This window comes from Bipolaris zeicola (assembly GCF_000523435.1).
Source record: "Bipolaris zeicola 26-R-13 unplaced genomic scaffold scaffold_72, whole genome shotgun sequence".
Taxonomy (NCBI): domain Eukaryota; kingdom Fungi; phylum Ascomycota; class Dothideomycetes; order Pleosporales; family Pleosporaceae; genus Bipolaris; species Bipolaris zeicola.
The window spans coordinates 80,375-106,903 of record NW_006912121.1 but is presented as its reverse complement, the minus strand read 5'-3'; the positions used below and the strand labels follow the sequence as shown (position 1 = coordinate 106,903).

General features: G+C 53.0%; 9 protein-coding genes across 9 annotated transcripts; 3 read left to right on the top strand and 6 right to left on the bottom strand.

Moving 5' to 3' along the window:
* Positions 1 to 1,217: 1,217 nt before the first annotated feature.
* COCCADRAFT_4984 (uncharacterized protein) lies at positions 1,218 to 2,387 on the top strand (the record flags this gene model as incomplete). The annotated part of the gene is made up of 2 exons (XM_007714002.1): positions 1,218 to 2,005; positions 2,063 to 2,387. The coding sequence occupies 2 exons, from the start codon at positions 1,218 to 1,220 to the stop codon at positions 2,385 to 2,387; spliced, it is 1,113 nt and encodes a 370-aa protein (XP_007712192.1).
* A 1,055-nt stretch (positions 2,388 to 3,442) lies between these two features.
* COCCADRAFT_95920 (uncharacterized protein) lies at positions 3,443 to 4,861 on the bottom strand (the record flags this gene model as incomplete). The annotated part of the gene is made up of 2 exons (XM_007714027.1): positions 3,443 to 3,561; positions 3,613 to 4,861. The coding sequence occupies 2 exons, from the start codon at positions 4,859 to 4,861 to the stop codon at positions 3,443 to 3,445; spliced, it is 1,368 nt and encodes a 455-aa protein (XP_007712217.1).
* Positions 4,862 to 5,460: 599 nt separating this feature from the next.
* Positions 5,461 to 9,484, top strand: COCCADRAFT_4982 (uncharacterized protein; the record flags this gene model as incomplete). The annotated part of the gene is made up of 2 exons (XM_007714001.1): positions 5,461 to 9,372; positions 9,476 to 9,484. 2 exons carry the CDS (start codon positions 5,461 to 5,463, stop codon positions 9,482 to 9,484), a joined length of 3,921 nt encoding a protein of 1,306 aa, XP_007712191.1.
* A 469-nt stretch (positions 9,485 to 9,953) lies between these two features.
* Positions 9,954 to 10,871, bottom strand: COCCADRAFT_36707 (uncharacterized protein; the record flags this gene model as incomplete). Its single annotated transcript, XM_007714026.1, has 2 exons — positions 9,954 to 10,416; positions 10,483 to 10,871. The coding sequence occupies 2 exons, from the start codon at positions 10,869 to 10,871 to the stop codon at positions 9,954 to 9,956; spliced, it is 852 nt and encodes a 283-aa protein (XP_007712216.1).
* A 360-nt stretch (positions 10,872 to 11,231) lies between these two features.
* On the top strand, positions 11,232 to 13,413 carry COCCADRAFT_4980 (uncharacterized protein; the record flags this gene model as incomplete). The annotated part of the gene is made up of 3 exons (XM_007714000.1): positions 11,232 to 11,344; positions 11,458 to 11,485; positions 11,536 to 13,413. The coding sequence occupies 3 exons, from the start codon at positions 11,232 to 11,234 to the stop codon at positions 13,411 to 13,413; spliced, it is 2,019 nt and encodes a 672-aa protein (XP_007712190.1).
* A 961-nt stretch (positions 13,414 to 14,374) lies between these two features.
* COCCADRAFT_95946 (uncharacterized protein) lies at positions 14,375 to 15,623 on the bottom strand (the record flags this gene model as incomplete). The annotated part of the gene is made up of 2 exons (XM_007714025.1): positions 14,375 to 14,778; positions 14,879 to 15,623. The coding sequence occupies 2 exons, from the start codon at positions 15,621 to 15,623 to the stop codon at positions 14,375 to 14,377; spliced, it is 1,149 nt and encodes a 382-aa protein (XP_007712215.1).
* Positions 15,624 to 21,465: 5,842 nt separating this feature from the next.
* On the bottom strand, positions 21,466 to 23,197 carry COCCADRAFT_95932 (glycosyltransferase family 2 protein; the record flags this gene model as incomplete). Its single annotated transcript, XM_007714024.1, has 4 exons — positions 21,466 to 21,618; positions 21,714 to 22,043; positions 22,167 to 23,013; positions 23,133 to 23,197. 4 exons carry the CDS (start codon positions 23,195 to 23,197, stop codon positions 21,466 to 21,468), a joined length of 1,395 nt encoding a protein of 464 aa, XP_007712214.1.
* A 729-nt stretch (positions 23,198 to 23,926) lies between these two features.
* COCCADRAFT_26207 (uncharacterized protein) lies at positions 23,927 to 24,513 on the bottom strand (the record flags this gene model as incomplete). Its single annotated transcript, XM_007714006.1, has 2 exons — positions 23,927 to 24,077; positions 24,137 to 24,513. 2 exons carry the CDS (start codon positions 24,511 to 24,513, stop codon positions 23,927 to 23,929), a joined length of 528 nt encoding a protein of 175 aa, XP_007712196.1.
* Positions 24,514 to 26,037: 1,524 nt separating this feature from the next.
* On the bottom strand, positions 26,038 to 26,515 carry COCCADRAFT_36703 (uncharacterized protein; the record flags this gene model as incomplete). The annotated part of the gene is made up of 3 exons (XM_007714023.1): positions 26,038 to 26,215; positions 26,284 to 26,451; positions 26,496 to 26,515. The coding sequence occupies 3 exons, from the start codon at positions 26,513 to 26,515 to the stop codon at positions 26,038 to 26,040; spliced, it is 366 nt and encodes a 121-aa protein (XP_007712213.1).
* Between the last annotated feature and the right edge of the window lie 14 nt (positions 26,516 to 26,529).

Genomic DNA, 26,529 nt, shown 5'->3' with positions numbered 1-26,529 from the left:
GTTAATCAGAAGATTGTACGGGGAAGCGGATCTCAAGAGGGGTTCTGGCACGGTCCGCGGAGGACATGCAAGTAATCTTAGCGCATACCCCCGGCCCACGCGTTTTCACAATACCCCCTTTACATACTGCGTGGCACTGGAATATTCCGAGGTAGTTTGTGAAACAACCAGAATTAGACTGGTCACTATCAGGTTTTTGGTGACAGGTGGTCCCCACATGCGACAGTGGTACGTTTTCTTGGTCCTGACATCAAGAGTGGACGATCAAGTGAAGTCGAATTTGATTTCTGAGAGAAAGATGAAAAAAAGTATAGATATTTCAGTAGCAGCGAGAGTTTGACATAGAATCCGGCCCCATGGATTTAGGTCCTCGGACTACAGAAGCGATGGTGACACAGAGATATGCGAGATCGATCTTAGTCTACCAGAGGGCCATCCCTTGAGCAAACCACTCATCAACAAATAGAAACCCGACAACCACTGGAGCCGAAAAAGAAATCATGTAGCCATAACTCATACTCATCACCCGCGGAAGGAACGACATTGATAGGCTTTGTATCTTGGCGGGGGGTGCTCCAGTCCTAGTAGTATACGGGTACGTTACCCGTCAGAACCACACCACACCACGAGAGAGTGCTGACCCCAAGGTACACGGCAAATCCCTCACGCGCGACATGTAGTGCACAACATTCGTGTCCAGCTTCCAACGTATCCGGTGGCTAATTTGTTCACAAGGTCCTGAAAGTATGCACACCTATATTCCAAATGTGCAAACGAACCATCACAAACCGTCACTTCAAGCAGTTTGTGAAGTCACACGAATAGTCTAATCCGGCAGCCCATATATTCAATATGCAAAGCATAAAACCGCAAAAAGCATCTAAGTGTAGTTAAATCCGCGGACGACCAAAGAGTCTTCAACACCCACCATCTTCCAAATGCTCCCCTCCCGTCAGCCCTCCTCTTACGTACCGCGAGCCGAAGAGCAGCAAAAAAGGCGGCCGGCGAACCCCAATCGGACATCCCTTGCTGTGAATACACCATTGCCCCTGGCGTCGCCACAGGTATCCAATCACACATGAGCCCTGGTACTATCACTCTCAGCAGCACCACAAGCCCATCTATGCCATGATATCTATATCAATACATATATGGGCGCCGCTGAGTATATTCTTCTGTTGCAAAGTGCTGGTTAGAATGCACACACCACACCAGCAATGGACTTCAGCAGCATTCCAGCGGGCGTACCACCACCAGGCATCACACCTAACCTCTCGAACCCTGCGGACCGGCTGAAGACCGTGATTATTGCTTCAGCATTCATTCAAGTCATTACTTTTGTCTTTATCGCTATACGCGTCTACGTCAATGTCTGGATGCGGAAGGTCTGTCTTGAAGACGTCTTCTTGTACATCGCCTGGTGCGCCTTCGTTGCTCAGACGAGTCTGACAATACATGCGGGTACGACGGGTGTCATGCGGCATTTGTGGGATATGAACTTGGCTGTGTTGCTGGATGGGAGCTATCATTACAACAATACGGTCATTTGTTATACCATCAGCGGGGGGTTCGCAAAGGCTGCAGTGTTTCTGCAGCTCAAGAAGATCTTGACTACGCAGCTGCGTGGTGCGGTGTACTGGGTCATTATGGTCTCGCTGGTCGCGAACGCAATCGCATATACGGTGCTCCTCTTCCTCTACATCTTCAACTGCTGGCCGCTTGAGAAGATGCGCAACCCACTGCTTCCTGGGCACTGCTTGAACTGGCAGCCGTCGGTCATAGCCATTGGCGTCGTCAATCTTGTATCCGACATCGAGGCCCTGTGCGTGCCTATTTGGGCCATCTGGACACTAAGCCTAGAACTCAAGAGGAAGTTTCAGATTTTTGCCGTATTCGCTGTAGCCTTGCTAGCCGTAGCTATCGCCAGTCTTGGACTTTACTTCAGGGTGCTAACGGCACGTCGCTATGATTACACATGGCATCTCCCGCAGAGTGCGATAGTAAAGTGAGTACACGTGACATTCCTGTCCAATGCAAGGAAAGACTGACAAATTTTACGCAGTATAGCTGAGCTGGGAACCGTCATCGTTGTGGGCTGTTTTCCAGCACTTGCACGAATATTATCTCATGCTAAGCGTAAAGCTGCACCGCCTCCTCCTAGGTATTTCCATTCTGTGGTGCGGAATAAAGCAAGGCCAAGGAAGGACACGCTCAATGATAGCCACGACAGTGCGGGGCAGGAATCGAATTCGATCGTGATGCTTGAAACGTATGGGTATAACAACAGCATCGTCGATCACAGGGGGAGTGAGGTTTCATTTGGCGGTGAGAACGACGTGCATGCCATATCGAGCCCGATTGTGTCTACTGCCGACATGACGGTCTAGGCGGTGAAACGTTAGTCTACAAAACGGGGGGAAAGCAAATCCTGGCAAGGCAGAGTGTAAATACTGGAGTTGAAAGTTAAAAAAACAATTATCCGAAAGTATAACTTTATCGGCGGTCCCTAATGTTGTCCGGGGTGATCAAACATCAAGCAGGATCCTGTAAACAAATCAGGAAAATAATAGGAACGAACGAACCGCGCTTTCCTCTGGAGTGGAGTGATGAAGAGAGAAAATGTGAATCACTTACAGAAATGTGGCTGATTCACGCGGCCAGCAAGCTGAAGAGAAATGAGTGGGTAACAATGCAGATAGTCAGAGTCACAGCCACAGATCCACTGAAAAAGAAAGCATACTTTCAGCTTTCTTGACCGCTCTACTACCCGCTCAACGTAGCTAGATAGCAAGCACCATGATGTCAGCGGCGCTCTTTGTTTAGTTGGACCACTTACATGAGTGTGGTGTTTTTAAGCACAGCGCTAAACGCGGGCCAGATGCAGATAGCCAGGTGGGTGGGGACAAAAGGCTGCAGGAAACCGCTCTCGTGACTCTGCTCTCGTAGAATCGGAAAGAAAGTGCGATGTGGAAATTGCATTCTGCCATGGCGATCGGCGTATTTATGGATTCCAAGTCATGTGAACAACTATCTGCGCTACTTACAGCTATCACGACAGAAAAAGAAAAGAAAAGACTCACATCCTACAGATTAAAAAGGTGATCTGCTGTAATAGAGATAGAGATAGAGACAGATTATACATATGTTGACGCTACTTGTAATCGGCAAATACAGTGGTATCACGTGCCCGGTCCGAGTCTATCCATGGTCTTGGGAATTTTTCTGCCAATCAGCAATGAAACAACAAAGCTGAATATATGATAAAAGTGTACAGATTCAACGCCGTTGATATGCCCGTCCCATGTTGCCCGTTGATGAGATTCCAGAAAAAGTAGATAGCACAAGACGCCGCATTAGATCCTGACCAAATCGCTTATTTTCAAGTCAAACTGGGTGAGAGAAAAGAAATCGGCAGTGACTGAATGTGCGGCCTTTCAAAGGCTCAACTGCTGCCAGTGCTACTATGCATAGGCATTGCCGGTGTATGCGTCACGCCGCTGCCACTTTGCAAGCTCGAGTTTGGACCTTGTTGCTTCTTCTTTTCCTTCTTTGCCCAACGCACTGTAGTTGATTAGCATGTAATTTTGTTGGTTGAAAGAGGTGTTTACTTACATCCACAAGCATTGCAGAGCGTCTTCGGTCCGTTTGGACCTTTTCGCCATTCGGGCGAATCCAGCGTTCCGCAGTCGGTACACACGTACTCGTCTGCAATCTTCAGTTTCTTCTTCTTTTCTGATGAGTTTCTGCCGTCGCGGTCTAGAGATATTTGTATACCTGCATCACCGCGTATGAGGTTAGGACTAGCATCGCCTGTGCTTATACCCTGAGAGCGCTCGCCGTCCCTGTAGCGCAGACCGGTCAACATCTCGATTGTTTCGAGATGGTTCGCGCCCTCATACCGCGCCATCTTGTCGTTGATGCTGTCGGGCTTACTTGCAGCAAGGGCTTCATCAAGGTTTTGTCGCGTGAGGGCGGTGTTTGATACGACCGGTTTCGCCGGCGGCGGCATTTGTGCGTATGACGCGGCATCTGCTTGGCTCATGTTCTGGGTGACGTGCGACTCAGAGGGTGTCATGGAGGTTGTGGCGTTGTCGGCTTTTTTGGCCCAGTCGTCCTGCTCGTCCTGCTCTTCGCGCTTGAGCTCGGCTATGCGCTTCATGAGGCGCTCGTTTTCAATCTTGTGTTCGAGGAAGGAGTCGAGAAGGGCGGCGTTCTTGGTCGGGTAGGGGCGGGCCATCATGAAGAAACCGCGACAGTTGATGGCGTTTGGCGGCGCGAACGTGTTTGTGTCGCTGCTGAGGTGCGGGTGGCCATGGGACTCGAAGATAATCCACGAGTCGTCGGTCTTGCGGAAGCGGTAGAAGAAGCGCAATGGGTTGCCTGAGGCGATGGATTCGTTGAACTCTTTGACGAAGATTCCAATGTCATCCGGGTGGATAAATTCGTTAATGAAGCGGCCCATGATATGCGAGGGCTCCCAGCCGGTCAACGACTTGCACGATGCGGAGACATAGAGGATTCTGCCGTCGGGGGTTAGAATGTGCAGCAGGTCGCGCAGCTCTTCCAGCACGCGCTGGGACCAGTTACGGCGCTTTGTGAACTCGGTGAGGGTGCTGCCAGAGGGATTCATATTGGGAGCGCCAAAGCCCGTAGGCAGCGGGCCTGCGCCGGCGCCCGTCATTTGCATGTCGGTGGCCATGGTGTTGTTTGGTGGCACGGCCGACTGCTGCATTTGTGGGTCGGCAAAAGCGAAAGCGCTGCTCTGGCCGTCTGTGCCGTCAAGCGAAGACATGTCCAGGTCCATATGTTGCATTACATTGTCCATTGGCAGACCGCTGAGGTCCGGACGGTGAGGGTGCATCGGGATCCCAGCCATGGAGTTGAGGCCCATCTACAAGTCACCATCTTCAGAATTGCCCAGCCTAGTCAGCAAGTGGGGTCGCGCGTACCTCAGCACCACCGTTCGGGTATTGCGCCATGGCGGTGTCGCAGTACACCGCAGCGGCACTCAGCATGCGGTGTCGTACAGGCGGGCGGGATCACGGGGAGGTACAGGGCGTCTGCCCGGGCTGGCGATGGATGGAATATTTTTGGGGGGAGGTGGGAGGTTGGATGTCTGAGCATCCGGCGCCTGTCATGGCGGCCGCTGTCCTGTTCTCACCGGCAAGGCTGCGCTTAGGAGAACAATCACCGACGCCCGCAGCCACAATGCTTGCTTAGGCTGTCCCCAGCACAGACATGACGTCATCATTATTGTCACGTGACACCGCGTCGGGCTGGCCCACAAACTCCAGGCTGCCGTCACGTGTCGCTGCCAGCACGACGCGACAAGGTGCCCCTCCACTCCACCACAACCCCCCACAACCACCACGGCCATCACCACAGCCACCACTACGACTAGAGGCCAAAGGCAAGAGAGTGCAGCGCCCTCCGAGCGCTGCCACCGCCGCCACCGCCGCCATGTCCAAGATCGACCGTATGATGATCCAGGGCATCCGCTCCTTTGGCCCTGAAAAAGGAGAGACTATCGTCTTCACCGCGCCGCTGACCCTCATTGTCGGCTGGAACGGCTCCGGCAAGACGACCATCATTGAGTCGCTCAAATATGCCACCACCGGTGACCTCCCTACAAACAGCAAATCCGGCGGCGCCTTCATCCACGACCCCAAGCTGCGCAACGAAAAGGAACTCCTCGCCCAGGTCAAACTGTCCTTTCGCTCAACTTCCGGCGTGCGCATGGTCGCCACCCGCAATCTCCAGGTCACCGTCAAGAAGAACGCCCGCAGCCAAAAGACGCTCGAGGGTTCCCTACTCATGATCAAGGATGGCGAAAAGCACTCAATCTCGACCCGTGTCGCCGAACTCGACCAAATCATCCCCCAATACCTAGGCGTATCCAAAGCTATACTTGAGAATGTCATTTTCTGCCACCAGGAAGACAGCTTGTGGCCATTGGCAGACCCCACCACTCTCAAGAAGAAGTTTGACGAGATTTTCGAGGCGATGAAATACACAAAGGCCATTGACAACATCAAGATGATTCGGAAAGCGCGGAACGTCGACCTCGGCCAACTCAAGATCATCGAAGCCAATGCCAAAGAGGACAAGACGAGGGCAAAGAAGAGCGAGGACAGACAGGCTAAACTCTTTGACGAAATCGAGAAGCTGCGCGAAACGTACACAGAAGTGGATTCTAAATGCACCGAGGCCCAGCATAAAGCGAGCGACGCTTACAGCCACGCTGCGCGTTTCGAGCAGATCGTTGCTCAGTTACACGCTAAGCGTATGACACTCAGCATCAATCAGCAAAACGTGGCAGAGCTGCAAGACAGCCTCAAAGAGCTGGCCGAGTCAGATGAGGAGCTTCAGGATATGCTGGATCAGTACGAGGAGCGAGTCGCTACATACTCCAAACAAGTTACAGAGTTTAAAGAGCAATACCTTGAACTGAAGGGTGATCTGGAAGACAAACGCGATGCGCTAGGAGTAAAGCAAAGCGAGATTGGAAAATACGAGGCACAGAAAGAGCAGCACGAGCAGCAGATTCAATACCGCGAGAATGCAATCAAGGAAGCAGCAAAGCGACATGCTATCCGAGGATTTGATTACGATATCACGGAGAAACACGTGGCCGACTTCCTGCAGATTTTGACCAAGATGTCTCGCGACCAGAACAAGGCTCTAGATCGAGTACGGGAAGAATCCCAGCGCGATTTGCGTGAGGCCCAAGAGATCCTCAACCAGTTGAACACACGTAAATCTGGACTCAGCCAGAGCAAAGAGTCAGCCCGTAGTCAGATAACGAATAACGATAAGCGCATTTCAGAGCTCCAAAAACTTATGAATCAGATCAGGGCGGACGAAGGCAGCGAGGCCATTCTTGAAGCCAAGAAACGAGATGTCGAGAAGCAGTTGCAAGATGCTACAGCTACAGCTACTTCAGAGCGGTTTGATGAACGCATATCAGAAGCCTCGAGTAACTTGCGCACATTGGAGGACCGCAAAGAACGCTTAACTGCTGAATTTGGTGACGCATCGAAGCAAGCGCGGGAATCTGCTTCTATCGACGTGAAGTGGGAGGAGCTGCAGAACCAGCAACATAGCTTGGCAACTATGAAGAAAGTTCATGACAAACGCATCTCCCAGCTCGTTGATTCAGACTGGGATCCATCTACCTTGGAGACAACCTACCAGCAGGTGCTTTCCGAAAAGGCGGAGAAAGTGAAGGAGGCTGCATCTCGTCGTGATATTGTGCAATCGAAGCTGGATCAGGTCACCTTCCAATTATCCAGCTTGGAATCGCAAGTGAAACAGAAGCGCGCTGAGCTTCAAAAATACGAAACCTCGGTCCAAAAATGTATACAAAAGGACGACATTTCCGATTTCGACGAGACTCTGCAACAACTTGAGGAGGAATACGAAGCCGTCTCCTCAGACAAGGCCAAATTTGAGGCACAGATTGACTATATGGGCAAGTGTTTAGAGTACGCCGAGCAGCACAATATCTGTCGGCTCTGCAAAAGGACTCTTCACGATGATCACGAGGAAGATTTCACTACAGCTGGTTTCATAAAAGGGTTGAAGGACATCATTGCCAGAGCGAAGAAGAACATGGATGCAGACAATGCGGACGAAATCTTCACTGAGCTGGAGGCGGCTCGCAGCGCCAAACCTAGTTATGAACTGGCGAGTAGACTTCGTAACACTGAACTTCCCACGATGCAGGCGAACCTTGCTAAGCTAGCATCGGAGCGAGAGACTCTCAACAAGCAACTTGAAGACCAGGACGCTGTGGTTTATGAGTTGGATGCCGCCAAACAAGAAGTCGAGTCTTTGACGAAAGAGGTACAAACCATTGTTGGATACTACACCAGGGTACGGGAGCTTGAGGCTGAAATCAAGGAGCTGGCACAAAAGCAAAAGTCTGCCGGGCTGTCGCGGGGAATCGATGCCATCCAGACCGACCTAAAGCGGGTTTCTGACGATAGCCGCGACATCAGGAACGCACTTGACCAGCTTACTGCGGCCAGAGACAAGTCACGCAGCAACATCAACGCACTTGAGTTGAGTGTACGTGATATTAGCGCCGAGCTGAACAGTGCACAATCCAAGCTGAAGGAGAAGCGCGCTCTCTCTGATCGGGTTGATGAGTTGAAGAAGGAAAACAACAAGCAAAGAGAGGCCATGCGCGGCTTTGATCAGGATATTGAACACATTGATCCTGAAATCGAGCAAGCGCAATACAAGTACGATGATGTTAACCGTCGTGGCAATGAGCGTGTCCAACGAGCTCACGACGAAGCTTCAAGGTTGTCGGACAGTCTTCGCCAACTCAACCAGGCGAGCGAAGAGATCATTGCTTACATCGAACGTGGCGGTCCGCAGCAACTTGCTCAGACTCACCGAGAGATTGAGAATCTTCAAGGCGAGATTGCTCGCATAGAGGCAAACATGACCGATACGACTCGAAAGATTAAGAAGATTGAAGACACGATACGCGATACAGAGACAAGCAAACGCTCCATCAGCGACAACCTTCGCTATCGAAAAGCGAAGCGCTCCCTTCAGGGCTTGGAATCGGAGATTCGACAGCTTGAGGAGCAGGGTGCTGAGCGCGATAAAGAGCATTACGAGCGTGAAGCCGAGCACTGGGATCTACAGTACCGTCAACTGAATATTGAGAAAACAGGCGTTGAACGGGATATGAAGAATAAAGACGACCAACTAACTGAGCTCATGGATGAGTACAAGGACCTCTACAAAGATTCCGCGCAGCAATATCGTGAGGCACACATCAAGGTCGAAACTACCAAGGCTGCCATTGAAGACTTGGGTCGTTATGCTGGCGCTCTAGATAAGGCCATTATGAAGTACCACACGCTCAAGATGGAGGAAATCAACCGTATCCTCGCTGAACTGTGGCGGAATGCATACCAGGGTACAGACGTGGATACGATCCGCATTGCATCTGACGGTGATGGTAAAGGCAATCGGACATACAACTACCGTGTTGTAATGGTCAAGCAAGATACCGAGATGGACATGCGGGGTCGTTGTTCTGCAGGCCAGAAGGTCCTCGCTTCAATTGTCATTCGTCTCGCACTTGCTGAATGTTTCGGTACAAACTGCGGTCTTATCGCGCTCGATGAACCCACTACCAATCTTGATCAGCAGAACATCAAGGGACTTGCAGAGTCGCTATCCCAGATCATTCAGAGCCGCAGGAGGCAGGCCAACTTCCAGTTGCTGGTCATTACGCACGATGAGCAGTTCTTGCGTGAGATGAACTGCGCTGATTACACTGATGTGTATTGGCGTGTGGGACGAGATGCGAATCAGGAAAGCTACATTGAGCGCCAGAATATTGCTGAGGTAAGTACATATATTTTGTCTGATGCTTGCGTACAGCAGCACATCCAATCATCAGATGATGGTCGGATGTAAATGCATCAATCATGTTCTGACATAATTACAGGTTACTTAATCCGAAGGTCTATTATGAGCGTTGCGAAATCGATGCGGCGTCTTATGGTGAAGGCGCATCATTGACAATGTAGCATTTTGTGTTTATCGGCGTTATCCATGGGTATCACAGCGACGGAGTTGGCACCATACCCGGGACAAAAGTGGGCATTTCACTGTTATTAGGTCATTTCTATGTGATGTTTACGCCGTTCATCTTGACTGGTTTCAAGTTCACAAAGTAGAGAGTCGATTGTTCCGGTTGAAAGTGAACAAAATTATTGTATTCTGTCATTTCATCTCGCGTATTACACTATGCAATGATGCATAATACAGCAACGCCTACATTGTGGATTCCCTTGGCACGTTTGCAGAACCTAGCGTGAGGATGCTAGATGGGAGCTAGGGAATTCACAGAGCTTGTTGGCACGGAAGAAGAGGTGACATGTGAACATTTCGTAAATTGATCTAATTGCATTTCCTTTCTACATCTATTGCAGATTTACAAACAGCCCGCCGTCAACCAACAGTTGGGCCCCATTAACATAGGAACTCAAGTCACTGCCCAAGAAGACGGCTGGACCAGCAAGGTCACTGGGCACGCCTGTACGGCCCAGAGGTATCCTGCCCTCCATGTACTTTCTCTTCGTCTCATCCTCCAGATCCTTCTCGTTCAGCTGTGTCTTGATAGTGCCAGGCAGCAGAGCATTACACCTAATGTTGTGTTTTCCTAGCGCACATGCCGATGACTGGATCAACGAGAGCACACCAGCTTTCGTAGGTGTGTAGTGGCCCTGGTACGCGCCCCCGACCAGTGCACTAATGGACGAGATACCGATTATGGAACCACCTGGGGGTGACTGGGTCGAGAGTTGCTTTGCGCCGGCTTGGATGGTATGGAATGCGCCTGTGAGGTTGGTGTTTAGGGTCGAGGTCCAGAGATCTTCCGAGATACTACGAGATAATATGTTAGCTTTCCATCACTTTGCTTCGCACACTAAATACGTTTTGGATACATACTCTAGAAACTCCTTGAACTCGCAGATACCCGCGTTGCTTATAACTACATCCAAGCGTCCCCATCGCTCCACCACCGCTGCCACCATTTTCTTGCCCGTCTCCGGGTTTCCGACATCGCCGGGTACTTGGACGAGTCGCTTTTCTACGTCTTCTTTGCTCACATCAAGGATGTGGGAGGCTTCATCGACCAGAGACTGGTACTGCGAGGAGGAATTGTCGTCTCCCAAGTGGTTCACTGCGACGTTTGCGCCGTGCTGCAAGTATCCGAGGACAATGGCGCGGCCAATACCCGTCACGCCGCCGGTAATCATCATGGATTTACCGGTTAGCAGCTTCGGCGTCTGCACCACTGGGGGCGTCCATAGACTGTTCTTGCGTGCGTGCGACATGATCACGTATGTAAATGCGAGAGTGTGGGGTTAACAGAGAGGGTAGTCGTGGTAGACAGCGGGGTACGTGAGATATGATTCAAGGGAGGGAGAGTTGCAGAAAGGTATATAGGCTATAGATTTTTCTTATACCGCAAGCGGCAGATTAATTGAGATCATGATGGCCCGTTCAAGAGGCCACGAGATACATATGCCGCGCTGCTGCGCCAAATGGCCACGATAATAGGTCCGAGGAGGTGAAGTAGTGCCGTCGGTGTATTCCATGCCGAGGCGGGTTCTTGGCAAACTGCGCAACGGACGCGAAACGCCTGCCATAGTTTGCCGTCATAGTTTGGTCGGCCGTGTCGCAGACCTGCACCAATGGTTTATTCTTGGGATGACAAAGAGGCTGTGTGCTATCGCCTCTATGTCGAGGAGCGCAAGAGTCTGGAGGAAGTCATAGCATATTGGGAGGTTCGGGGGTTTACTCCTAGGTATGTGGGATTGTTGCGCCTTTGCGTGTCCAGGTCGCCGTACATCTTGCAGCTGTCATTGAGCTCTCTTTAATCTATCTTTGAACAAGGCAATACTGACTGTGTTTCTGCAGTAAGCGGGCGTTTCAGACGCAGTTCAAGGTGCGTCGCCAGTAATCAGTCTCTTTCCATCATGATTGACTCAATGGCAGCGATGGGACTTTCCGAGCAAGCAAAATCCGGCGCACAAAAACCCCGCTCTCGTCGCACGGCTCCAGCAACTATGGGAACAGAATTGTACTCAGAAGGAGATGATGGATATCCTGCAGGCTGAGGGCTTCGATATCAACGACCGCGAACTGCTTCGTCTGCGGCTCAGACTCAAGCTTTTGCTCAGAGAGCGCGTCTCCAAGCCGAAAAAGGCACCGACGACCGATGGGCGAATACAGAAGAAGGCAAAGAAAAAGGTACCCAAGGTTATACCTGGTAAAGGCCTCATAAATCAGCTTGGAAACACGATACTAGCAGAGGAGACATCAAGCGAGGATGAGAGTGGGGAAGAGGAGCAGGCCGACGATGGGTCTGCGGAACAGTCGGAAGAAGCGCGACCTATAATCCCTGAACCCGACACTGTTGGCTTGAGCCCAGAGGAGGTGCTTAGGAAACAATTACGACAGCAACAACTGCAGGCCGAGAGCGACGAGAAATGGCGTACGCGGAAACGACGAAGACGAACCCGCGGTTGGGCAGGGCTGCCTGCAGATGCGCCTGGGGAGCCTCCTCGATTCCCATCTGAGACGACGATTGATGAAGCGAAGGCGTACCTTTGTCTTGACAACAACATGTACCGCGAGCTACGAGAGCGTTTTCTCGATATCTGCAAGGCTGAGGAGGTTGTCAAGAAGACGATTGCTGGCCCTGAGAAGTGGGCGCAGATTGTACAGCAGCTTATCAAGGAAAATGCACATTTGACAGAGGTCTTCCAGCAGGAACCTGAAGTGCTACAGAATTACGATGCGTTATTTCGACCAAAAGGCCAGCGGGCCTTGTCGCTAGATGTCATTTGCATGGATGTCACGAAGCGCCTACGAACCCTGAATACACGGATGAGCCTCGCCGACGCGAAGAACATTCTTGGTCTCAACCCCGAGCAAACGAGACGCGTACGAAGCGCCTTTGCCGAGAAACTGAGAACAGCTCGTTTTACGAACAAACTCGAGGCGGGTGAAGCACAGTGGACAGAACTGAAGCAGGCCTGGGTCAACGAGTCTGAGCACCTAGTAAAGGCACTCTTGCAGGGCGAAAACGACCCAGACTATGCGCGGAAACTAAGAGCGCTCGAAGTTCTGGCTCGAGACGTCACGAAGAGACAACAACAGGAGAACACAGCTAAAGATCCAAACAAAAAGCGCCAGGTCCACCAAGGACCAGGCCCAGGACCTGCACCACCTGTTGTCGCTACTCACTTGACAACACTGAGCACCAAAGAGCGCCCACATGCAAACATGACCCGTGAAGAACCACCACAACCATGCTACCCGACCGCCCCTCCCCTCCCCACCGCTTCAGACCTCCAAATTGACCCCTCCCTCCTCCTAGCCGCCAGCGACGCCTCCATCCTCCCTACCCCAGACTACCCACCCCAACCACGCTACCAACCCCCTCAATACCAACCCGCCTCTCACTACCAACACACATACTACCCCCCCTCAACCAACACCAGCACCAGCACCACATCCTCCTCTTCCTCCTTCACCCCTCTCCCAGTCTACTTCCGCCTCCACCCCCACTCCTCAACCCCCTTTCCAGCAAAAACCCTCTGGCTGTCCATCCTCCACTCCCCTTCTCTATCCGAACTCCACACCCTGGCTACCCGCGAGCACCCGGGTACCGAAGTCCGGAAACTAGAAGGTCTGATAGCGTATAAGGGGGGTGCGGAGGGGAGAGAAGTCGGCGTGCAGATTACGGATGATGGCGAGCTGGGGGCTTATCTGGGCGTTGTGAGGGGGGAGAAGGAGGGGGAGGCAGGGAAGGTGGTGTTTGGGGTGTTGCTTGGGGAGGGGACGGGGACGGGGGTGGGGTATGTTTAGGGGGGGTTGGGAGTTTGTGAGGTGGGGGATTTGTGGAGGGGGAGAAAGGGGGAAAAGTTAGTGCTTTTGAATAGTTGTATACCCCCCCCCCGAAATTATGCATTTTAGGGCTGGCTTTTTTTTTGCTTTGCATACCTTTTATGTTGTTGTTGTTGTTGTTGTTTTTTGCCACACAGATGGGATTGTATGAAGCCCATAGTTTAAGTTTTCTGGGACTCGATAAATTCAGTCTTGATCACATGGGTAATGCTGAGGTATATGTTTGAGCTTGTCATAGGTTTGCGTAGGTAGGTAGGTATATTGACGACTGCTACCGAGGCTGATGATTTGCGGAATTCATGTTACGTAGGTCAAGGAAAAAGTGCGATACCGAAGCCCATCGTTGGGGGACTCCTGGGTTTGATTTGGGTTCCGCGGGAATAAATTGGGTATGTAGGTAGTTTGTCTTGGTGACATGGCGATGTAAGAGCGTATAGAGAGAGAGAGAGAGTTGGGTTTGGGTGCCGGAGTGAAGGGATAGGAGTACGTTGGTGATGTGTAGTCGATCGGTCTTGTGATCTTTATTTAGATTCTTTTCCTTCTTGATATTTTTTCCCTTCGTGGATGACGGGTTATGAAGTTGTGGAAGCAAGGGGGGTCGTTGGGGGGATAAAGTGCGTGTGTAGGTCTCCTTTTGGGGTGGGATCGTTTATAGGTTTATGTGCCACCACTTTGCAATGTAGAGAACACAGAGTTAAACATAAAATCGTTAAGCTACGAAAAGGACGATGCCATGTGCAATATAAAGCTCATTTGGGGTGATGAAGAAAGAGTAGGAAATCAGGTCATGTCACGTCACTTTCGCCATCTCCCCTCCCCCCTCCTTCTTCCCCGCTTCCTTCCTTCCTTCCTTCCTTCCTTCCTTCCTTCCTTCCTTCCTTCCTTCCTTCGACCTCCGGACCCAATTCAGTCGAGTCCAGATTCACACATCCAAAGCATACGCTGCACATCCGGCCCCCCACCACACACTCTCCTTCACCTCTTCGCTCAGCCCCTTGGCCTCCAAGCACCCCTGCACCACTTCCCTCCACAACGACCAATTCCCTGATTCGCCGTTTGGCCCACCGACGTTGCATACGGGCCAATCGCTGCCGAACAGAATCCTGCGGGCGCCAAACGACTGGAATACGTGGTTGAAAAAGGGGGAGAGGGTTTTGACGAGAGTGAGGAGGTCAGAGGGGGTGCTGGGGGTGTCTATGAATTCGTTGAGAGCACCGGAGAATTTCATTGATACACAGGGGTCAGAAGAGAGGGAAGAGATGGAGGAGAGCCAGATAGGGGATGGGATGGGGGCAGAAGGGGAGAGGGGGTGTTTTGCGAGGTGATCTGGTTCGGTGTTAGTTTGGGATTTTCCAAGTCTTGATTGTATTTGATGGAAAAATATTTTCAGGTAGGAGAATTGAGGGGAAAAAAGAGTGATACTTACTCAACACGAACCTCACCCTTTTTCCTTCTTCAACGCCTTCTTTCTTTTCTTCCTGTCTTACCTTCGCAATCAACTTGCCAACCGCTTCCATGGGTCCAGTCCCATCTCGATTGATATCAACTCCGACATCAAAGGCCCAGCCCTTACCACTGTTTCCGCGTCTCAGAACACTCAGATTACTAACCCACGATTCTTCATTCTCTTGCAACATGCGTTGCACGACGCCATCACCCTTTCCCTGGAGCAAATACCTAAATCCTACAACTTTGCTCCACAACTTGGGTCCAGCGGTTTGCTCCGCTAGTTCAAGGTAGATGCGGAACAAAGCAGGCGAAAAGTGCAAGGGACCATATACTACGCATCCGAGCATTTTATCTGCTTCCTGCGGGGTAAATCCATCGCCGTCATCTGGTTTCGCTTCTGCAATCCGTCGGAGAAATTTTATTTCTTCCAGTGGTTGTGCGGCCCATTGTGAGAGTTTCTGCTTCGCTTCTTCAATTTCTTTTTCACTAGATGGAGAAGAGGAAATGTCGCTAGGAATAGGTGATGGAAGGTAGCGGTCTGTTTCTACATATATGAACCCGGTGGGGGGTGGTGACGAGGCTATGGACAGGTAGTCTGATATTCCGTGGCGCTTGGCGAGAGGGTTGTTGGGTGTCATCCAGCCATGTTCAGAAGATGACGTTGCTGTCGAGGGCCAGAGATGGATGTGCGAATCCAGGATGCGCTGCTGAGGCTGTGACATGATTCAGTTGATTGGTTGGAAGTCGGCTAGTAGTGTGTGTTAATGAAGCGTTGTTGCTGATGTGTGATGCTAGAGGTGGCGTGCAGAAGAAGATGCAGACTTGTTTGCAGTAGCTGCTGAGTACAATATGAAGAAAGGTGCCACCAGCGCTTAGAGGGTCTCAAATAGCTGTCTTGCTATCGCTGCTGCTATGCCACTGAGTCGTTACCTAGATGCTCTCCGCATTTGGCGGGGTAATGAGGCTCCGAGGAGGACGGGCCCGGTACCCACCAACATCATAGGCTCAACTGAGCAGTCAAGACATATAAAGTACACCAATACGTTAGCACATCACCCTATCATGCTGTGAATTGTTCCATGTGAACAGAAAGCTGGTAAAAGACGTGATTGACTACACTTGCCAAGGCTTCATAGCCCAGGGGCTGTAGCTCCTAACCGTCTCGAGTAAACAATTCGACCAACTACCGTTCAATGATAGAGTGCATGAGAGCGTAGACTGTTAGGATTTCTAAATAATCAGTACTCCATGTATATGTAGATGTCCAGTCTGAAAACATTGGCCGGGGATACCTTTCCTTCACTGACAGGGGCGCGATAGGACATCGTCGATTCAAGTCTTAGCGATGCAAATGCAAATACACTAGCTGCATGTCATGCATATGGATTAATCGGGGGTCCACGAGCAGCAGTCTAGGTGTATAGCATCTGCGAGGCCTGCATCTAGGCCTCACAGTTCTAAAAAAGGGCGCAACCCATAGCAATGTGTCAGGCCAACGAGGGCATGACGGAGATACTTCTTGCATGTCTCTACACGCACGCCGGCCGGCAAAGTATTGACGTGGGTTGAAAAGGCAATTGCTCCCGACCAGGGCAAGCGACAGGCGCTTACTTGTCCCGTGTCTGCCAGCCACATGTGGAGGACAAGTGTTCAACTGCAGGCCCGTGAAAGCTGACAAAAAATGTGGGGTAGCTGGAAACAACCGTCGTCCACAAACGAGGTCAGTCGAAACCGTAGTATAGTTCCGCTTGCGAAGATGAAACCGGGTTGCGTTGAAGCTTGGCAAGTTTTTTTTCCCTGCGTTACTTGACGTGCTTTTGGAGGGAAAAAAACTGCATCGCTATTGTCAAGTATTTCCCGAAGTCAAAGTGGGAAAAGTGGAAGCGAAGGAGGGGTAAGCGGAGGAAAGAGGGCCGGAGAAGGGCCGAACGTGGCTCGCGCAGCTCAACAAACAAACCTGTCTTTCGTGCGTAAGACGTGGGTGAGGCTCTGCACTATCTCATGCATTTGAAATGTATGTGGCGTCGCATGTGATGGGCGCGGCGTGTGGACGGCCTATGCCGAGGGGCAGGCATCGGCATGTCGCAGCATGTACCAAGTAGGAAGGGAAAAAAGCCGTCGGCCCTGTAACCATGAAGCTGTGACACTGTAGTGGCTCAACGTGTCCAACACTCCCGATCCGCGCCTCTAGTAACTCCACCAGTGGGCGGAAGATGCTTTTCGGTATTCCCAAAAGAGAGGGTCTGAAAGTGGGTCACCCTTGTTGGGTCGCGAGTGTCACCTCAGAATTGTGAGCAAAAGTTGGCACGGGCAGAGATTTGCTGAGCACTAGATGATTCCGTATCCACACCCGTTTGCCCATCATCCGTCAGCACCCGTTAGTGGACGTGGCTAAAGGATACGTACCGCGTCTTATCAGGCAATGCAAGTATGTTATAGTATGTATGCGTCAAAGGTGCCGTGGTGCTGAGATGGACTACACGAAACATCAAACGCTGACTCGTGCGGGATAGAACGCCTAAAGTCGACTGAGACGGAGAGGCTATCCGGCAGTTTTAACATGAGAAAGAAAAGGGTGGGGTTGAAAAGTCTGGACGCAGCGAGTGTAGCCGTGATTGTGGAGAAGACAGGCAAGACCCTTGATCCAGACAGACGTCGAGTCAGCGACGGGCTCAGTCGCCCTGCACGACATTTTAGCGCGTTTATTACTGTGGAGTAGTAATACGCGCTGTGGCTCGCTCGGGCCAAAGGGCCGCCCGTCAGCGCGCTGCTCAAGAGGGTAGGTTTCCTGGTCAATGAGATGGAGATGCGGCTGAGGGTCAAGTGTGGCTTTAGTGGCGCGCAGCGTTGACGTGCAGCTGCAGGGGGATGATAGTTTTGCGTCGTGGTTGTGTGGGGACGCAAATGAAGGTTTACTGTAAGAGCGTTGTCGGACGTCGTCATCTTGCGAAGATCGACGAACCATGGAAAAGGCAATTCTTAGGGATGTTTTAGCGCACCCTGGATCGGTCAGGATCGGACCCATCGCTATTGTACCGAGGCCATAGATGCTAGTAGGGGTGTCCGCAGAAGTACACTTTCGTACGGCGCTACTCGACGCGCAAGCAGTGGAGTTGGCGCCGCAAAGAGACAACAATGACGATATGATTCCCGGGCACGACAGTGAGTTATGCAGGTGCGTTCCTGGAATGACTAGATGTAGACTTGGCACGTGATCCGGGTAGATATTGCGAATGCCATGTCACACCCTTTGAGCATGCAGGCCGTAGAAGTTTCGCCGCAAGATCTCCCGCAGTCGCTGTGGCCAGCCATCGTCGGTTTGCATCTATCCATTCTGACATGGGACCAGCTCCAGGTCGTGCTTGCACTTGTAGCTCGATCTCGGTTCAGGACCGGCTCGGCACGAGCACTACTACATTTGACACGTCCGCTTCGTGACGTCGATGGACCCCCAAGATGCAATATCTACTACGTGTGTAAGTACATCCATGCACGGCGCCGGAGAAAATTTGTTGCACCAGACATGTCCAAAAATTTACAAGTTTTTTTTTTGGACATTTCGGACAGACGCAAGGCCGAGCACGTCGATTGTTTGTGATGAAATCGGGAAATGTTTTCGCTTTGCAGATGTCGAATTCCAAGTTTACTGCGCAAGCACCCCCACCCCAGATTCTTCAAAGCGCAGTGCTCGGCACGACCGGATGCGGCCTAGCGGCCATGGTGTCAGACAATGTGACATGATCATGAGCAGATGAAACCGGCCGACATGAGAGAGCCTGGTACAAAGTATTGAACAGGCCCAGGCCTTTTTTTGTGCCAGGTTCCATGTCCGATGTCGTCAGACAGTCAATTACCACCAGACAATTCCGTCGGCAGCGGTTGGCTGGAAGGGGGAAATGCTTTGTCCTTGGTATCGTCATGTTGGTCTGACGAGTCCAGCCCACTTTCACCAAAGTAAGATTGAGTGGGGTTGACGAGGTGTATGCCCTTGCAGTGTGACGGGTATAAGGGAGCGGAAGCATATTTCCTAAGCCAGATAAAGGGAAATATATGCGATGAGTCCAGAGTGCTTACAGGCAACCCGAAAGCGTGTGTCGCGCGTGAAGCGAAGGGGTGCAGAGTTTTCGCCTGGGACCCGGCTGTATGGATGCGGATGTGTGGTGACGAGCAACGTGGGAGACGACAAATGGCAACCAGAAGAATATGTAAGACCAATAACAGTAACAATAACAACCACATCATCATCATCATCATCAGCAGCAGCAGCAGCATTACATATTAGGCGAGGACTTATTGTCAGGGCAGGCGGGCGGGCAGGCAGGGCGAGCACAGACAGGTGGCGACATGAGCTTTCAACAATTGACGGGTGCAGTGAAGCGTGTCGCAGGCTACGTGATTGCGCCATGTTGCAACCGCGTACTTAGATTGGCATTAGTAGAGGCCATCTCGATGAGGGACTTTACGAGGGACTTGCAAGCACCAGGAAGGGCGCAGGTGCGTGTGTGTGGGTGTGTGTATGTGTGTGGCGCGCACGCGTGCCCAGGCTGCACCTGAGCCTTTGGAGAATTTCGGATCGGCAGAAGCACCAATGAAAATGTTCCGCGCCGTGGTAGTATGGGGTGCTTGGGCACGGCTTACCAGCGTCGAACTGCGAGTCCGTGCCTAGGCCGTGTGCGAGGGTGCAGTGCATCGGGGACCACGGGACAGCAAGGCTTGCAGATACTTGGCCGCGAAGCGTTGGTGGAAAGGTGTACAGCGTGGTGGTGCTTGATGTTGTCTCTGCTGGGGAAAGTCGGGGGTGGGATAGCGAACAGGCAGCTATGACGAGAGGTGGAGAGGTGGAGAGCTATGGGCCTGGCGTCGCGCCGCCGTCGGCGCCAGGGTAGCGTCTGAGCTTGTTGCCCTCTCGACACACAGGCCTGCGGGAGCGGGACGACAAGCATAAGGTTTGCCTACAAAAAGGGTCTCTGCCGCTCGACAGGCTGACTCGCTGTGGCTATTTGACGCCGACGCGCATCCTCGTCTGGTGCTTTTGCTGATGCTTCTCCTCTCGTCCCGGCGGGCGGGCGTAGGCGTAGGCGTGGGCGTGGGCGTGGGCGTGTTGCGTCTTGGGCGGGCAGGGTAGTAAGTAGTAGTGTGCGTGAAATTGCCGCAACGCACAATGATGATTACTGAAGGCAAGCGAAGTCGAGTGTGCATGAGAAGTTCGGCGCCGGCAAGGTTTCCCTGGAGGCGCGACTACGAGTAGGCCGTGCAGCATGCAGGCCCGCTTGAGTGGGCGTACAGGTCGTCAGTGGGGAGGGCGTCGTCTGAAGGCCTTGGCGGGGGGCACAAAGGGCCCATGGGCGACCGCCGTGGGCAAAGGACCGTGGGCGAAGGACGAGGGGCGAGGGGCGAGGGGCGGGCGCCGTGCGGGAGAGGCCAAAGCCACGGCGCCGCAGCGCCTATTTGTTGTCCATGTCGAGTACGTATAGTCGAGTAGTAGCCGTCCACTTGTACTTGCATCGCCCTGGCTCAAGGCGACGGACGGCCGCACGCGCGGAGATACGAAGTGCCTCCGAGTGTGGAGAGTGCGAGTGCCCAGAGTGCAGACACTGTGCAGAGTGCAGGCCCGGGTTGCAGTGCGAGTGGGTTCGTTGCGACAAAAGGGCCCCCCTTCCCTTCCTCCCCGTCGCCATGCCTACAGGCTGGGTACGCAGCCTACATACACATACATACATACATACATACATACATACATGCCACATATGTACATACATACACATACGTACACGGCCCCCCTTCGCACCTGCCGTCTTGGACTCCCCTTTGGCCTGCATTGCATGGCCCTCTTTCATGGTCCGAGTAGCGTAGTCCGTCTTCAGATAACATGCCGCCCACCACTCCTCGACTCGGCTCACGCTCCAGATCAAGTTGGAAGCCATCGGGCTGGCGAGCGGGTGATGGTTCGCGCTACCTGTAGGCCGTGCAGCGCGGGTAACACGCCTAAGCCAGATACCTGACCAGGGTGCTGTGCGGTTGCGGCATGCCATGCATGTGCGCCTGTCTTTGTTGCTTGGGAAACAGCTTGTCTTGTTGGCATCCACTTTGGTCCTATTTGCGCGAATCCCGTCTCGAAGCGAGACGACCAGCCTGTCCAACAAAATCCATATCATTTGCAACTTTTTTTTGCATAAACTACAACGGTTGGCTATTGACCAACTCCGTGACATGGCCAGGAAAAAAATGGTAAAAAAAAAGACGCTGCAAATTTCGTTCGGCCTCGCGCCGTCAAACGCCAAAACACCATGCAATCATCCCAACCGGGCCCCTTTTGGTGGTATCCGAGAGCTGCCACGCTCCAAAAATACTAGGAAACAAGACAATGCTGTTCTACCTTGCATGCCCCTGGCACATGTCGGGCCATGCTCCAAAGTAATAGTAATAGTGCGAGATAATAATAATTGAAAAAAAATTGGCTGGTCAAAGGCTGAGGATGCGTCTAACATGACTGCGGCATCCAGATCAAAAATAAAAGTGTGGCCGAGGGCTCAGAATGCGAAACCAAAAAGTGGAAACGGTCGTCTACTTCATCATCGGGAAGCCGGCGCATCGCTCTCGGAGGACGCGTCCGCCTGGCGGAGGTGTCAGGGGAGGCGTAATCGCTGCCATCGGCGGGATCGGCAACATTCGGATGTTGTCGTCTGCATCGGCGCCCTCACGGGTGCCCCATGTAGTCTGATCAACAAATGTCAGCCATGTTTCAAAAGGTGGGTTGGCAGCGATGGTGCTGGTTGCGCCTGGATGTTGGGTGGCGGATGGGACAAACATACCTCTGTGACGGTGATGCAGCCGTAGAGCTTGATAAGGTTGTGGAAATAGCCGAAGAGAATCGAGACGGGCACGAAGCGGACGTCGCCGGGGTTCCTTAGCAGATGCGGCACTAGCTTGATCGTCTTTGCAAAGACCCAGTGCGCGATAAACAGTGTCCACAGAAGCGAGCGCTGCCACTTGTCGGCACGCGACAGTTGGCCCTCGTCGGCTGGGTAGTATCCAGTCTCACAGAGGGCAAAGTAGGCCGATGCAAGCAGGGCGCAGTCGAGCAGGAACGCCCATTGCGTGACGGTGGTCTGGAAGACGGCATAGAGTGACCATGGGTACCTCTGTCGCGTCAAGTGGTGTCAGCAAAAGGGTCATTATGCACACAGCCGGCTAGTGAAAAGAGGGGCAGGCTTGGCGCCTCGACGACGCGAAATTTGTGCAAATATTGGAACTAGCAAACTCACCATCCACATGTAACCCTCGGTCAAGCTAGTCAGGTTGCTTCTCCAGTTAGAACGGACCCAACGCAGACATTGCCGCAGGTACTTGGTGTCGTCTTCGAGTGTCGTCTCGACCTCGCACTCGCGGTGGTTCTGCATCTGAATTCTCCAGTTGTGCGAAAACAGCCAGCGGGTGATGAAGTTGTCGTCATCAGCATTGAGGAAGTGGTCGCTGCCCCATGTCTCGTGTGTGAAGCCATAGGTGAAGTTGGGGTCTTGCAAAATCTCCGATCGATAGGCCACGGCGCGGCCGGACAGGCAGGGCAGGCCGCCGTCTATCCAGTTGCAGGCGGTGCAGTCGAAATTTCTCCTGACCAGGTAGATGGCGCCTAGAAACTCCCAAATGTTGGAGCGGTTGAAGCGGCGAATCTGCTGGTTGGTGCCAACTCCGCCCACGCGTGGGTCCTCAAAGGGAGCCAGGATCCATTTGGTGAACTTTTCAGGCAGCCAGACGTCGTCGTCGAGCAGAAGCGTAATCTTGGTCTCGACCTCGGGAATGGCGCGGCACAGCTGGCGACGCTTGTTGGCCTGGCTGACGGACAAGACCTGAATAATCTTGGGGCTGCCGAGCTCTTCAACCATCTGATAGACACGCTTAACACGCGAGTCAGGCGTGACGAGTAGCAACTCGAAGGGCTCGAGGCGATATGCGCTTTGGACCGTCTCTTTTAATTGCTGGAGATCCTCGGCAACGGTGGGAATGATGACTGTCATGTCCTTGGAGGTGATTGTTGGGTCGTCGACAGGCTGCATGGGCGTGTACGTCCAGTTGCTGGCGAGGTTGACCCAAAGACGGACATAACGAAACAAACTATGGTAGCGAGTCAGTGTAGTCCCGGGAGCGGGAAGGGAGGAGGGGGAGGAGGAGGAGGAGGAAGAAGAAGAAGAAGGATAGTGGTGATGGTGATGGTAATGGTATTGTCAACATACAAAAGCACGACAAAGATACACAGCCAGCTCCAATTAGGGAACAGGGTCAGTGAAAAGGGAAACATGGCGGCGGCGGCCAACGAGTGTGGGAGATGGGGATGTGAGCTTCGACAGAGTATGGTAGACGAAGATCACATCGAATGGTGGGAGTGAAAAGCCGCTTGCATCGGGGAAGAAGCGGAAGTGACAGGTATTTAAACACGTATGCTTGCGAGCGGGCTAGGGCGGCGAGGACATGTTTCGCTTCCCGGCGCTGTTTAAGCTGCATGAGATTCCCTTAGCAGACTTTGGGGTAGTGTGAACATGGCTGGAGCATGAGGTAGTCAAGAATTCCCAGAGGCGACATGGGTGGGGGGGAGGGGCGACACGAGTCGGGAATAGCACATGCGCCTTTGTGCCAAAGCGTCATCCCATGGATGCTTGGATCCCGCCAGCCGTTGAATCGCTCGCATACGCCTAGGCACCCTAGATGCAGCGCTGTCAGGGATCGACTGCACGCACTGTGGTGTGCGTTGCTGACCAGGGCCATTTGCGGTGGTGCAACCGCCCCGCGGCTGCTCCGGTGGGTGGTGGTGCTGGTGGTGCTGGTGGTGCTGGGTGGTGGTGCTCTTGGTGCACACAGGCAGGCCGAGGACGACGAGGGCACGAGACAGCCTGCCTATGGCCCCCCCACCCACAAACCACGGCCACCACCACCACCACCACTACCACAAAAGACGACGACGACTACGACGCCCACCTCGCCATGCTCACCTCATGGCGCCATGCTGGACCAAGGCGCGCCGCCCGCCTGTCTACCCCAGTGTGCTGTTGCATGGCCGTCCTCCTGACGCCCACCCACCCCCCTCCCCCCAGCCGGCGGCGGGCTGTGCTGTGCGAGCGATGCGGCTGATGATCGATGGGTCCATAGCCAATACTCTGTGCCCCCGCTTGGCGCCAGACCATCTGAGATCAATTGCTCTAGGCCTGTAAGTTGCTCTGCCTAATAGTGCTACTGTACATACTTGCCTGCGCTGCCCACTGCCCACTGCCCACTGCCCGTTGATTGCCCATTGCCCACTCTTTGCACTTCCTCCACTGTCCATGCGCTAGCCGCTGCAAGCGGAGTCGTCCACTCCGGGCCCCAGCAAGCTCCAGCACCAGCACCAGCACCAGCACCAGCACCAGCACCAGCAAAAAGCACCAGCCAGAGCCATACGCGCTCCCTGCTGGCCCTGCTCATGCTCGTCTGGCGGCAGGGCTGGCGTCTCGAGCCTGCATCGCGACGTGCTCCCACTCGCGCCACTCGCTGCCAATTGATTGCCTGCGCCGCCTGCACTCCCGCCACGACACGAGCGCGAGCGAGCCCTCGGTATCGCGGTGTTGCAGCCGCTGCAACCATGGCTCTACTTTCCAGGGTCCCTTTTTTTCTTTGCTAAATTAATCCATCTGTCAACCTGTAGCCGAGCCTTTTTGCACCCTGCAGCCGCGGCGCGACCTGGGCGGCGTGCTTGCACTTGCGCTTGCACTTGCACTTGCACTTGCCCTGACGCCCGCCCCGGTCATGTGATTCGCCAGTTCGCTTGTCTGCCCTCGCGCCCTCGCGCCCTCCTGCCATTCATCCATCCGCTAGTGCCATGTTATCCTCGTACGTGGGCTGATGCCTCGTTCCCAACTCGGACTCTTTTCCACTTGCAGACCACGCTCGACTGATGAGCTGCATTTTCAATTTCCACTCGGCCGCCGTCCCTACCACTTTGGAAAGGTACCTGCTCCGGATCAAGACCTACATGGCCCGCCTTCCGCCTGCATCCTCACCAAACTGCCCACCTACTGCCTTCACCCTCCTGTACGCTGCTGCAGAGACGGGGTTGCTGTCATGCTCTTGCAGATCCAACCCTCGGCCCGCGGAATCACTTACGCGCATCCAATAACCTCGTACGCCCGCCATGTGTCCTCCTCTGCCTGCCTATGCATCATGCATGTAATATATCATGGTGGGTGGCCGCCCATCCTGTGAGCGATCCAACGACACTCGGCCTGGGCGTTGGCGCCTTCCCTGCATGGAATTCCCTTTGTCACTTCCATCAACAACCTCTGCACCAAGACATATAGAAACACCTTTTGCACCCTCTCTTGCTGCTCGACTTGATCATACCGCGTATCCCCCTAAAAAAACATGACATGCTCAAAATACCCCGGCTACCCCCAGTCCTGTCACACTAATCCCACAAAAAGGCCGAGACTCTAGTACTACACACGCCTATACGACATTACCGCATACGGCAAAACTACTGACCGTCTGCGTACTCTGATCACGACACTTCCGAGAATTGCGTCATCTACCATAGGGCATGGCGGCAAGCTGATCCTCCGCGTATTGCGGATCGTGTGCCGCTTCCTCGCGAAATGCCGACCTTGTCGTTGTTGACATGCAGCTGCGCGCTTCTGCACGGCATAATGAGAGGCAGGGACCCAAGAAGCGTACACATATAGAGCCTCAAATGCCATAGTGCACCTGCCAGTCGCAAGGCTGAAACTGTCCCTTTCTCTCTCTCTCTTCTAGCCATGGGTCCCTCGTTGTGCAACTCGCAACCTTGACCACCTTTTGCTTCCCTCTCTCGCACCCGAAGCAATCTTTGCTCACTGACTAGCCATTTCCCTATCCGACAAGGGCCGGTTGGCCTGACTCTATTTTCCCACCCGCTGTAACCCTCTCCACAATCTGGACACCATCTACCTAATTCGGCCACTCGCTCTTGAAGTTGCCTGTTTCGGAAGTCCTCTTGAACCTATACCAAGCCTCAACTGACGAGTCGGGCCACACGTCCCTAGTGGGGACAGGGGGGGGGTTGAACATCGACTCCCATGATGTGTTTCTGTACAAGAAATTTTTTAACCACAGCCTGGGCAATAGCATGGCCTTTCAGTATCCATTACAGCTGGCAAAGATCTGGTATGATAGGATGACTCTATCCATCCCGTCGCTTGCATCCTTATTAGCAACTGTTGCAGCGCCAGATTTGCATCTTGTCTTGACTCGCGCAACATTCCGACAATGTTTTGTAGATGGCTCTGGAAACATAGGCTTTCCCCAACCAGCCCTGGTCGAGTGTAAGGACGGCAACACGCCAGTGACGTAACAAGAGCGCAAGCGCTGACCAGAACAGACTGGTGGATTTGATTCATCTGAGACATTCCAGGGTCATGATCGAAGATGGCGAGTGGCTTTCCTACTCCCACGATACAGAGATACAGATGTAAATGATCCCTGCAGTCCACTAATTGACGCGCAGTTTTTTTTTTCGGTACAGCTGCCGAATCAGAAGACACTGCGCAGCTGTTGGGTGGACAACACTGTCGCTTTCTTTTCGACCATCTGACATTATCCTCTTACAAACCATCACCGGCACACCTG